Genomic DNA, 13,948 nt, shown 5'->3' with positions numbered 1-13,948 from the left:
GTCATCCATAATTAAAATTTATTTACCAGTTACACAGGAAATGACAACAGGTGATAATTATATATTTTTTTTACTGAAATATGATGTCCAAACACCGTAGACTAATATGTCATAAAGGGGTAACGAGTTCCCAAAGCTTAGCAGTGCAGGGAAAAGAATATCACAACGGTGCATCCTTGAGCAGCCAACAGCCACCTCAGTAATAATGTAACGCATTGTCTTGTCGAGTACTAAGCGGTTTAGTTCATGGCGTTGACTCGCAAGCAGCCAGTTCATGGGAACGGAAACCAATGTAATATCTAAGGCAGAAGGGAAGAAAACCATCAATGTAGCGGAGGACAAGTGGTCAAGTTTTATTAGAATTATTCATTTCATACGTATGAAGAGCGTGAACTTCTCTCAGACACTGTCAAAAGCTATACCCTGTGCATGGATAAATCAGTCCCTTGTACAGTTAGAATAACTTTTTTGAGGATTCTTCGGCATGTAAACAGACTTCTAGTATCTTACAAGCAAGCAGACTCAATCATTTGTGCATTTGGTCTGAAAAGTGTAAGAAGTTGTTAATAATGGTTTGGGAAGATGGTCATGACAGATTAGGTGTTACAGTGTTAACATTTACGTTCACTGTGTTGAGTGGGGAAATCATGGACACTTCATATGAGATGGGAAAGCTGTGACAAGCTTTTCTGAGAGTAAAGTTTTACTATATCACGTTTGCTCCACCGAGATTTGCTGTCGAAATGCGAATCTAAAGGACGAGACAATACGTAGATCGTACAAGGTAAAATAAAGCAGATTTGAAAGAAGTGGAGGAATGCACAGTTGAGTAGTTAACACACGAGTTGATTTAATTATATATCGATAAAAGGAAATCGTATATAAATAGGATATAACCGTAGGAAACAGGACAGAACCTTGACGGACAAAGCTACTGACACATAAAGAAGGTAGGGGTCTCGGAAAGACTGGTACTGGAACTGCTTCAGCCCATTCTCTCGTTGGCAGCGGAGGCCACAGGTAACAAGGGTTCTTAACACCGTAGGATGCCTGGTACTGGGCAAACTAGGGATCATACGCTTGATGAACGCTTCTATGTCTGGAGGAGAATCCTCGTTGTTGGGATTGAGATTTGGAGGTGAAAATGCAATGAAATGAAAGGTTGGAGGAAAGAAAAAAGTGTTGGAGATGAGAGAGGGAGAGAGACGGATGAGAGATGACTGGAAAACATCAGAGACCTGACAAGATTGCAGAAAAGAGAGTTTGTATACCATCGTCACAGCAGTGGAGAGGAGGTTGGCTTGAGGTCTAGAAAGCTGTGAGCAGAAAAAAGTGTTGGCATAAATGTGGATTAAAGTTCGTACCGAAGAAAAGAGAAGTTGGTCAGATCACACTGAGGGTACGACTGAGGTACGAGTTGTCTATTTTGGGTTCGAAAGAAGCAAGCGGTGGTGGTGGTGGGGTATAAAAGTGGTAGATAGAAAGAGAGGTTAAGGTGACGACTGTGAAGGATCTTCGCCAAGCTGCCGCCCGATTTATTCAACATGTACGTACCTCACAGTAACTGGAGAATCTCGGGAAACATATGGATCGTACGTGAGTCACGCTCCCCTATGGGATTTCCACTTAGTCTCTCTCTCTCTCTCTCTCTCTCTCTCTCTCTCTCTCTCTCTCTCTCTCTCTCTCTCTCTCTCTCTTCAGCATCAAATTATTTTAGATAATATATTTTACATAATATCAAATTATCAGTATTCGAGCGATTTTAAGGAAGTCCAAAGAGTCCACAAACTATCAACAAACGAAGAAGACACACCTTCACCACAGACGTCCGACCGACATATCACAGACCTTTATACTCGTTACAAACTGGTCAAGGACAAAAGAATGCACAGGCATTACAAATACATGCCACAGACAGTGTACAGGTACTGTACATAGATACAACTCAGGCGAGGCTGAAAACCAAAGATAGTTATACCAAAAAATGAGTCTACCATCCAACAGGCATATAGATACACCAGAAACGCGAGTCTGACGAATGAGACAGATGTAAAGTACCTTATATCTCTCGAAGTATCTAAACCCATGACCACAACCATATAATCCTTCAGCACAACGGTACAATCCTTGAGTTCGATGGTATGACCCTATCCTTTATTGCCACATTATAGGTCACGCCATCATATTACCGAGCGTGCAAGTTATTATCTAAAATAACAGACGGCTGTGATAAGAGTGCATCTTGAAAATAAAAAAAAAACTAGGAAAGTTCACCGTCCAACGTCTAATACACAGTATCAACAATCTCATTACGGGATTAGCGTTTTTATTCACAAATCTTATGGAATGCTGAAACCAGAATCTCGACACTCTTCCACAACACATTATACAAGAGAATAATATCCAGTTTCCTCCAAATTTATAGAGAAGAGTTTATGAAATACCACGCAACTCCCCAACCCCAAAGTGGGCAATATCTTACGTTATTGAAAATTTTCATTCTGTCGTCCTTTCCGCGCCGAGAAAAATGTATAAATTCTTAAGATCAGAATTAAAATTGATAGCAAAAGCTGTGCTGTGTTTCCCTGGGTACATAAAGATAGTTTGGTTATCAAGATACACTGAGCTAAAATCATGGCTCTTACAAAGAATACCAGAAATTACTACATGACAATAAAATCATATAATGCTCAAGCGAATAAAGGATTAACTTTTAAATTCCTTATTGGATCAGCTAAGTAACAATTTTATCAGAAAAGTAATAGTAATGTTCTCAATTTCGGAGTACACATTAGTGAGCTTCAGGCCGCTAATATGGGTTTCATATACAGGGAAAGGCAACCAGGTAGTCTATGCAAAGAATCTTTAAAATACATTTTGGTTAATCTTCGAATATGAAACTACGCTGATAAATATAAAAACAATATAAAGTTAAAGATTTATCCCCGTATCATTAATACGTATATCGCGTTTTTCGTGTAACAGGTGGGAAAGCAACCATGCATTTATCCACTTTGATAATTAGGGGTTTTGCTGAAACGTCTTTGCTTCAATGTCGCCATGTTCCTCATTATCATCACCGAGGCATGCGCAGGAATCACTGGCGTCCGTCGTCACTGGTCACGCATACCTAGTGCACCACAGCTGCCAGTAAATTTGTGTAGCGCTATTCGTCTAACTCCCCTGGGATCACGCCTGCTCGAAGTATAATGTGATATGTGACATATGAGTACTTCTGACGACGATCCTTTTCAAGGTTATCTAAAATGTTCTTAGTGATCAGCGTTCTTATGAACTGGACCGCACACTCAAAAATGGCTTCTCATAGGATCTCGATTTTCCTCATTGACGACTGCAATAACTATCCTACATATACGAAATGGTCAGAATTTGTAATGTTTAATAAATATATATATATATATATATATATATATATATATATATATATATATATATATATATATTATACTATTCTGGCTATAATGATTTTGTCCTGAAGTTCTGACCCTCTCTAGTCAGAGTTCCTGTAGCCTTCAATTCCTGGCGACCTGACGATGTAGCTCTTACGAAACTGTCGTCTTGAGTCTCTCGGGCGCCCTTGTCCAGGCTCAGCCCGTGTCGAGTGTCCCCTGAAAGCCTCTCAACGAAGAGCGTTCCCCGTTCTACACGTACGGCCGCATTCATATTCCAAGATCGTACCTTCACCCCACGTATGGCAACACCGAACATCTCTATACACCCAAGCTCTTCGTATTCACAGCCATATACTTTTCTAAAGACCATTGTTCACGGGGAACAACGATAAATAATCACGATGAATGAGAACATTTAAAGCTTGGTGGCGCCTGAGGGTTAAGCTAAGGCTGTAATATCGATGTTGCCGCCGCTGTTGACTCCCATAGCAACCTGCTCAGCTGCCAGATCAATCCGAAGTCCGCTAGCGCCCTTCCGCTTTGTTGACGTACTGATTGCTGCAGACTTAAATCCCTCAAATTCCTGGAGATTATTGTTACCTAAATCTCTTTTCATCCGTAAGAGTACAGACTCACATTTCTGCGTTTATGTAACTGTAAAGCTGATAATCACAGGTATTTTGTTAAGCTTTTCCTAGGTTAGTTTTGTTAAACGGCATTTTTTTTTTATCTTTAAATCAACATTTGAACATTTTCACAGAGGTCCATTTAATTCTCTGGTGTTAACATTAGGCTTGATAATGCTACTGTATGTCCCAATGGGGGAAGTTTGTGCGTGGCATGTGGTGAGGACGAAGTGAAACCCCCTAAATAAACACTTTGCCTCCCACTATGCTCGCTCAATACGAGTTGTTCAAACTATTTAGTGCGGTGAGACGGTCTGACATGTTGGGATCACGGATCCACCTAAATATTAGGATCCATCGTGAACTGCAGGATCTAACCTAAACACGAGGATCCATCCTAAATATTAAGATATAACCGAAATAAGATCCGCCCTTAATACTGTGATTCACCCCCAGTACCGTCCTACGTGCTAAGATTCACCCTGCATACTAGGAGCCTACACACTAAACTCCCACGACTTCTTGGATCCTTTCTAAACCCTAGGTTCCAATCCAAATAATAAGATCCACCTTGCATGCAAAGATCCATCCTGAACACTACGATCTTATACACTAGCATCCTATTTGAATACAAGGATCTTCCCTCAGGACTAGGATTCACATGAACACTAGGATCCTCCCTGGATTCAGATGAACACTAGGATCCTCCCTGGATTCAGATGAGCACTAAGATCCTCCCTAGATTCAGATGAACACTAGGATCCTCCTTAAACACTAAGAGCCTCCCTGAACACTAAGAAGCACTCTACACATGACAAGCTGTCCCAGCCTATCAACACCAAACCATTGCCTAACTTACTCTTCGTTCCTTTTCTTTTACTGCAAGCTTGAAGAACCAACAACGACTCTCAGATGATACAGTCAACACGCCAAGAACAGGTGATATTGAGTCGGATGGTAATTAATACGAGTAATAAACAAATACGTAAATGATACCCAGATCGAAAAGGATTTGTGTGATGGTCTGTTGCTATGGTAACCAACGTAAAATTTCTTTTCACACGCGTGTGTGGACTAAGCTTTTACCTCTACTTTTCATTCATTCATATATATATATATATATATATATATATATATATATATATATATATATATATATATATGACTGGGTCTCCAGACTGGTGACCGAGGCAGAAAGTCATGCTCTTTACGTATGAGAAACAGTAGTGGAATGTGAAACTGCCAATAGGTAGTACTATGCATGACTTACCCGTGCAAGACGGTGCATGATTCGTAATGTTTACCAGTGCATTGTCAATGAGATAGATTTTGCATGACTAAGCTGAATTTTGTGGGTTAATGAGCTAAGGTGAATTATGCACGGTTTAATGAGCTGCACTGGACTAAGCATGATTTATCGAGCTTAGCTGGACTGTGGGTTTAATAAACTAAGCTGGGCTATGTATGGCATAATGAACTAAACTGGACTATGCATAGCTAGATGAACTAGGGTAGACTATACGTGGCTTAATGAGCTCTAGACTACAAAGAAGCAAAGTGTTGCACTCTACATAATCAGTCACTGAACTGTTCTGTGTATTCATGACTGGGGACTATGCGTGTTTTAGTGAGGTTCTACGTGAAAACGCCAATGAATTAACCTGTGCATGACTTATTGACTCTGGTCATGCATATGCCTTCTTCAAAACAACACATTCCTTATACCACTGAGCAACGTGGGAAGGCAAGCTCAGGCAAACACTGGGGAAGAAACCACCCACCTTGTTGAAGGGTTTGATCTTGGAGTGCATGATGAAATTGAACTTGCAGAGCTCGCAAGACTTGGTGTCCGAGGACTTGATCCACTGCTGGAGACATGACTGGTGGACGTATCGCAGGGAACCCGAGCAGTAGCAGGGGGCGATCAGCGGAGTATCCGCGTCCCCTTCGCAGTGGCATATCCTGAAGGAGAAGGAAAAAGAAGCTCGCTTACTCCACTGCATTACTGTGGACGGCCAACCCCAACCGGGTGTTGAGTGCGCATATCAATGTCTATTTGAATTAACCTATTCTTTACCTAAGGGAAGAGGAGAATACTCATATTGTTCTTCAAAAATATTTGTTAACCTTATAATCCTCAAATAGCAACACATTCCTTCTCGGTGTTTCCTTTCTAAATAATATCAGAAAAGTTTACACTTATTCCCCACTAAAATTCAGTTATGAATCCCATTTATTTATGCTGGCGTTTCCCTATTATTATCTGGAAAAAAAATTTGGTTATCAAGCCGCCATGTCGAACGTCCTCTGCAGAAAATACTGTTACACATATGTAAAGCTGGGAATCTTCCACCCCTCACATTCCGACGCTTACGTGGGCCAAATATTTTCTACATCTCGGAAACGATCGTGACCACCGACAGCTGATCATATAGACGCACTGTGCACTGTGTCGTCTATATAACGTAACCTAACATCAACACAAAGATATAACCGGGTACTATCATCAATGGCTTCTGTTGGTAACAATCATTTTTAGTTTACTGCCAATGAATTCACTGTTCCTGTTATTTTCATGTCTGAGGAAGTAAAGCTCAAGAAACAACGAAGGCTAGGCTGACTAATCGCCTCGAGTTGGTAAGAGGGGGTGAAGTGCGCGACCAATAAGGACAGAGGTGTTGGTGGCGATGGTGAGGTGAACTCGTGTCAACACCGTCCGACACTGTGGCTCCCGCTTCTCCTGAGGACTGTAGCAGCAGCAGCGCAGTAGGGGTAGAGGCAGAAGTACTGGTGGGGACGAGACATAACTAAGCAGTCAAAAAGCTCTATCCCTGCTGTTGTTGTTGTTGCTGCTGCTGCTGCTGCTGCCGCTAAAGTCCTCAGCAGAAGCGGGAGCCACAGTGTCTGACGCATCCCGCCATAACGATGAGGGCCATCACCACTGGCACACGGAGAAAACACGAGGCACTTCCTTCCTGATGTGGCTCTTGCGAGCAGCTGACCCCTTCTGACCCTTGACCTGGTGACTCCTCTAAGATTCTTTTTTACCTCAATGGCCCCAGCCAGAGTAAGAATTCCTCACAGAAGCCAGGCTTTATATGAAAAAGAGAGAGAGGATTACAAAAGAAAAGGAGAGGACAACGAATAGGAACGATAGAAAAACCTGTAAAATCATGAACAAATATTCTCATGTAAGGAGAAGGTTCACATGTATAACAAGACCAATAAAACCACTAATCCTCACATGGGAAATGTAAGATGGTCCTGTGCCCCATTTTAACACTCTCAAAGGCAGGACAGTCTAATGTCTCTTATCCCTTAGCCCAGTAACTACTGGCAGCAAATAACCTGCAGTGACCTTTGACCAAAGATGTAATAGTAATAACTTGTTATGACCCAAAATCCTAACTCCTTTGACCAATGACCTGCTTTGGCCTTTGAGCAGCTACCTCATCTATGCAAAAGACAGGTTACCCCTGTTACATTCACTGCTGAAAGTAAATAAACAGTTGTGACCTTTCACCCTATGACAACTCTGAGCACCTGACCCCTATGAACCCCCAGGACACTCCCCAGGCTCTAGAGGCCCAACAACACGAAGGAAATATCTGCATTGCTACGAGTGTCAAGTCGTTTCTCAGCCTTCATCAGTCTTTTGCTCACTGTAGCACTGGAACTTCCTCAAGGATTGCAACCATAATGCAGATTTGCTATGATCTAAACCACCATGAGGTTTATAAAATAAAGTTCGGAGGAGGAATGAGTGATGTGATGCAACAGTGAGGTTTACATACGCTTGTAAGACGATTAAAGACCAAAGCGAGACACCTATATTGCTGCGAGGCTTGAAGAGCTAAGATACTGCCTCCACTGCGCGCGCAAAGAATGGCTTGCTCAAGGTGCACACGCGTCACGGATAAGCAAATGGCGGACGTAATCAGGTGAGAGGGTAAAAATGGAAACAAGTCTGCTGGATGAAGGAATTGCAGCGAAATATCGAAAATGAAACCGAAAGTTTACAAAACATGTATGAAGAAAGCTCTGGATATCTGATTTCCAATCCTTGAAAGTGAAAGCAAATATGGAAAAATATTCATTTTACTTAACCACTTATCACAACGGTACGACGCCTCTCACGTCAGTATGACGTGTGAAGCACGAGTAATGATGACGTGGTCTCTGACCTCAGCTTTAAGGAGAAAGTCGAAGGCCAGGCCATGATACCTAACAGTAGTGCTAAAGGGGAGTAATGGTTAAATTTCATACCACGAATGTAAGTATCAGTCAAGTTACGTGTAGTAACAATTTAAAGGAGAAAACTCTATATAAATTCTACGAATCTAAGGAACTAAAATATTCAGTGACTTCTGGATCACAGGTCTTATACATAATTTTTCCGGAGGGAGAAATATAATTGAGTTATTTATATTCTAATACGTAATTCACCAGGAAATATCACCGTGTAAGCAGCAACTAACTGAGCGAGTCTTCACGATATTATTACTGATGACAGGCTACATGGTAGTACCAAAACCCTTTTATATCAGTTATTTTTCCTTCTAAAACTGTAAACAAAAAAAAGTCAAGAGATTTCTGCAGGAGAATACGCAACACATTTCATACTGTCCCTAACAGAGGATGCAGTGTAAGCTTTCTTGTAAACCTGGCTGAGTTAAGCAAGATCAACTGAAATTCTTTAAGCCTCCACCTCCCTCCCTAGTTTCTTCCAACGGCATTTCATTTCTTTTCTATGAAAGGTTCATCGTGGAATTCGAGAGCTGGTAAGATACACTATCAAATTCATCTCAGCGATGATTACGCATGCCCGACTCCGGCCACATCGCGTGCTGCGAACCGAATACACGTGTACGTCTTTTATTCGCACTCGCTCTGGGCTTTTCAGGTATTCCACTCACACAACACTAGCTTTTTCCAAGGATATATTTCACCAGCGCACTGCTAATATTACCTCTTGATGGAATACCACAAGGCAGGCCACCTTTATGCTCTTCCATAACTCATGCATACCTGTATTTGCATCCCGAGTTTTACTAGCAAAAAAAAGAAAAAAAAAATATGCGTTCTGATCCTCGTGGATGGCTGGCACAACTGGAAGCCTCACGTACCAGAATATCTGCTTTATATCCGCCAGTACAGACCGAGGGACGTAAATATGGGTCTGGAGGAGAATGGCAGGACGCCAGCAGCACAGACTCCGTGAGGTCTGGTCTCAGGCTGAACAATCCCGCTGCGTGCTAACCGTCCACACACATGTGAGAGACGAGCGGCATGGCGGCAGATTTACGCAAGTTTATGTCAACTTCTGCCGAGCAGTCAAAATTCCAAGGGGTTCTGACTGAATTTACAGAAATAATTATGAGTGAAGCGTGCATATACGAAGAAACAGATCTTCCAATGGAAAACAGAAATCGGAAAGAGCAATCTTAACGGTCAATCATAACAGGAGTTTATTTGGGTGGATATCTTACAGTACATTGAAAAAAATAATGATTATCAATACAGTAAATTCTCAAGAATTATGTCCGTCAGTGGTCTGGATTCTCGTTTATCACCTTCCTCTCGAGGGTTCATTGTGAAAATTCAGTATATATGTAGTTAGTCGGCTGTCACACTTCACAATTCTTAGCACTCACGATTTTACCTTTCAATCGACGTGGCCACGACCGAGGCATACTTCTGCTTGTGCAACGTTAGGGGCGAAAAAAAAAAAAAAAATCCAGCTTGTGGGAGACTGCGCTAGACATGGACGCAAGGGACCATACCGAGAATACCGAACAAAAAATAATCTCATAAAATACTGTAACGATAAACACTACTCAATTAGGCCAGAGTAGTTATCGATATGTAAATCAGCTCGTCTAACCTTCACTAGAACAGCTGCTACACCGACTAACAGCTGTGCCTCGTACCAAATGCAACATCATCTATTCTCCGGAGAACGCTTGTGACTTCACATATTTTCAAACATAGTCGGAGGACCAGCCTTAGAAAATACCTGTGTGTAGTTCTCATCTCCTCCACATAAAGCGCATACGGGAAATGATATATGAATAATGACGCTTGATCCAAAAATGGTGTATTGATCCCATTCTGATGCGAACATTCCTGGAGACGTTTTAACTCCCTGAGCAAGACGCTGCAGCCTTAAATAAGTACAACGATAATATCCTTCAGCAATACAGTACGATCCTTGGGTATGACAGAGCAATACACTATGATCCTTGGGTATGACAGAGTAATACAGTATGATCCTTGGGTATGACAGAGTAATACAGTATGATCCTTGAGTATGACAGTAATACAGTACGATCCTTGGGTATGACAGAGTAATACAGTATGATCCTTGGGTATGATAGTCTCGCTTTCCACAAACCTCCTAAACTTGACGATGGTGATAAAAACTATCACTTAAGCTAGGTTAGACAGCGCTTGTCACATTCCGCAGTCGCCCCGTCAGTACCTCACCACTGCAAATTTCACAACGTCTTAGGAACTCTATCTCCCCTGCCACCGAAGTCTGAAAGAGCAGCTTTCACATTAACACTGGCTACGATGAGAGAACTGATGACATTTGGTACTGGTGATGGAGGAACGCGTTATCGCACCGCCAGTGTGAAGGCGCGGGAGAAACGTATTTATGATGCGGAAATAGATCTCACAGTTTGGACTGCACCATAGCTAGATGGACCCAGCAGCCACCATTCGAGTGTGCATGTCTGAATAAGAAGTAATGACATCTCTAAAGGAACGACCTTGGAGAACTGTGTCATCCTAGGATAGGCTGTCCCTCCTTGGTGACTTCTACAACCGCCTCTCACATTCACCTTCAATCGATCGAGAACAACTTAACCCCTTGGGAACAGGCGACTTAAATTTACCCTTGAGCATGACGACTTTACCTACTAAATACAACAAGTTAAACTTTTGTGTACCTTCAGTACAACTTTACTCCTTGAGCAAGATGACTCCATCCCTTCAGCACATGGTCTTAACCTACTGAGTATGGTCATAACTCTCGAGTATGGTAAAGATGGCAACGACTTAAACCTACCAGTTCTATGGAGTCATCACACCCTGGTGTCGCACCTTTGTGCTCACGGGGGTGGTTAATGGGGTCAATGCAAATTGTATCCATTTCAGAACCTTTCACCGGAAAAGAGGCCACACCCTCTCCACCACGATTCAGATCCAGGTTTCGCCCGCCGGACACCAGCCTAACCTTGGCTCGTCCATGCAGGAGTGGTAGGTCTGATGGCGGGCAACACTGTGTACGTTTACTTGTCTGTCAGTCTGTCAATCTAAATGTCTACGGGGCTACGTACGGGTAAACATTTCACATCAGCAAGACTGACGACTGATATTTTGTATCAGTATTTTTTCTATGGAATTCTCGCACGTAAAGAGAAAATGCATGCGCATGAAATATGCACACAACACTGCTGACCATAAATGCGTGGGACGGGGGTATTATACTTTAATCCCTTGAGTGCGACGGTGAGACCCTTAGGTATGATTAGGCGTGACCTTTGAGTCCGCCTTAAGGGTTAGATCGAGTAAGGGTCGTATCGTCGTGTTCTAGCTAGAGGTTATGATGAAAAAAGAAAAAAGAATCCTGAGTCAGATGTTTTGGAAACTAAAGCTTCGGGAACAACCATGGGTCAGAGAGTCCGTTACTTTCACACCATCGCTCATGTAGTTCTTACTTCGCCGTTTCAATGACTGTGTGATCCTTGTCGTGTTGCAATCGTCGGGCGTTTTTCCTGCTGAAACCGACAGGTCGAAAAAGATTCAAAATCATTGAGTAAAATATAACAATTCGACACACACACACACACACACACACACACACACACACACACACACACACACACATAATTATACGATTCCAAGCAAACCAGATATGGCGCATAGCCTCAACCTTCCGGAGCGAAGGACTAAAAACGCCATGTTTCAATCGATCAAGTAAACACATCTCTCTCCGTACGTTAAAAAGGACAGCTTTCCGATACCCGAGTTTGACCACATTATCAAACCATTTCAACGATAAAAAATCATGACGATAAACACAGAAATATGTATTTCTGAATCAAAATCAAAGTATTCAAGTAAAATTTTAAGTTTCATTGTTTTGGCTTTAAGGGGGAGTTGGGCGTCCCGACGCCACCACGTTGGTCGGCGGCCATGTTGACGCTGCATAATGTATCCGAGCTGGAAGTGCTGTTTGATACATTTGTTCATCGACCGTTGCTGTAATGTCCCATGTGAAATATTTAACGATGTGGTGCCCACCTGAAATTAGCGCCAGGAGCTGTGGGTGTCCGGGTAGGAATGTGCTGAAACTAGAGGCTTACACAGTAAGCATGGGGAAAGACGAAGCCACGTTCAGATGACCTTTTACAAGTAGTAAAAATCTATGGCTAATTTCCCTTGCAAAACGATTCGTTCGCTAGAGAAACATCATAAGTTGCTAGCATATTTCCAAGCTTGAAAATCCAATTATGGCCTAAAATGAGTAATAACAGCAGTTACTCTCTATAACGACATTTGGTACCACATTTTCAAACAAGGTGGTACTCTACGCGTTGTGGAAGTATGTTACTGGATCTTTATCTTTCGAATCAAACCTAACTTAACCCAACCTAACCTAATCTTTAAAGTGGAGGGGCAAATTCAGGTGATCCTCTTCTCATGAAAAATAGCCAGTAACTAAGTCGTTCAGCGTGTACTATCTTCCATCTCACGAAACAGTAAGGCAACAATTTGTAGTAAAACTTGCTAACCTGAAAAAGCAACATCCTTGAACTCGCACACACATTTGAACAGAAATATTCCAAGAACCTCACAATACAAACTGCTGTGCCATGTTTCCATGAAATGCCTTTTCAGTTTACTCATTCCTAAGAAAATATATGAGATGCAACTGCATCAGTTTCAAATTACTCCCATAAATAAAAATTCTAAATGCACCAAAACTGTATTTCTACTTACTGTGTGTTATGGGAACGAGTTTTACACTCGTGTTACTTTGGTTCTTACCACTGTAAATATATACCCATTCAATGACCTAGCCTGAAGGAATGAGGACCGAGCTGGGTGTGAATTCCGACCCAGGACGGGTCCGTGCTAACTCATGGTCAGTAAATGCTGACTACTACCGTCACTGAGGGCGTGCGTGTGCGCCTGAGTGTAATTACAGAATTGTACTGTACCAGGAAAGAGTTTTATACTTTTTTGTATGTGATTACTATTTGTGAGTTACGGGAAGAGCTTTACACCCGTACCATCCCCGTCTCTTAACTTTGGATATACGTACCGTGTCTTTCCTCCTGTGTGTATGAGTGCAAACATACACCAACCTAAATCAGGTATCCATTTATCGATTCCTAATTTTTCATTCAATAAAAAAGAGTTAACGTCATGTTACAGCCATGAATCGAAAACTGTGGACAACTTTCTCAGGTGTTCAAGAAAGTTATCAGACCATATACGTGCACTCTCGTTGTGTGTGTGTGTGTGTGTGTGTGTGTGTGTGTGTGTCAGAGATATCCGCCTTTTCAGAGAACACACAACTCAGCCAGAGGTTTTTCCAACCCACCCTCCCTTACCAAACAATAATCTTACGTAATCTCACTATACTGTTACCAAACCCCCCCCCCCTTTTTTTATAGTGGAATCAATACAATCAATGGAGGTCACTAACACAGTAGCCATCGGTAGGTGAGGTTCTACGGAGCTCTTTTAACAGACGAATTCGAAGTTCCTACTGCGCCCCATATTACAGGTCCACTTCTTACAAAAACGATTCCCCTGACTGATAACCACATACAGTACGAGATAATATATATATATATATATATATATATATATATATATATATATATATATATA

The 13,948-nt window shown here is 41.9% G+C and overlaps 1 protein-coding gene across 3 annotated transcripts in view; it reads right to left on the bottom strand.

Moving 5' to 3' along the window:
- Window positions 1-13,948, bottom strand: part of LOC139754048 (E3 ubiquitin-protein ligase MARCHF8-like) — a 93,506-nt gene that overhangs the window by 19,106 nt on the left and 60,452 nt on the right. For all 3 annotated transcript variants that reach the window (XM_071671046.1, XM_071671047.1, XM_071671048.1), the window contains exon 3: window positions 5,821-6,001. In XM_071671046.1, the coding sequence (XP_071527147.1) occupies window positions 5,821-6,001 (181 nt within the window). The remainder of the gene's footprint in view (window positions 1-5,820; window positions 6,002-13,948) is intronic.

The sequence above is a fragment of the Panulirus ornatus genome, chromosome 16, assembly GCF_036320965.1.
Source record: "Panulirus ornatus isolate Po-2019 chromosome 16, ASM3632096v1, whole genome shotgun sequence".
NCBI lineage: Eukaryota > Metazoa > Arthropoda > Malacostraca > Decapoda > Palinuridae > Panulirus > Panulirus ornatus.
The sequence above is the reverse complement of the archived record's forward strand: the minus strand, read 5'-3'. Positions and strand labels throughout refer to the sequence as shown.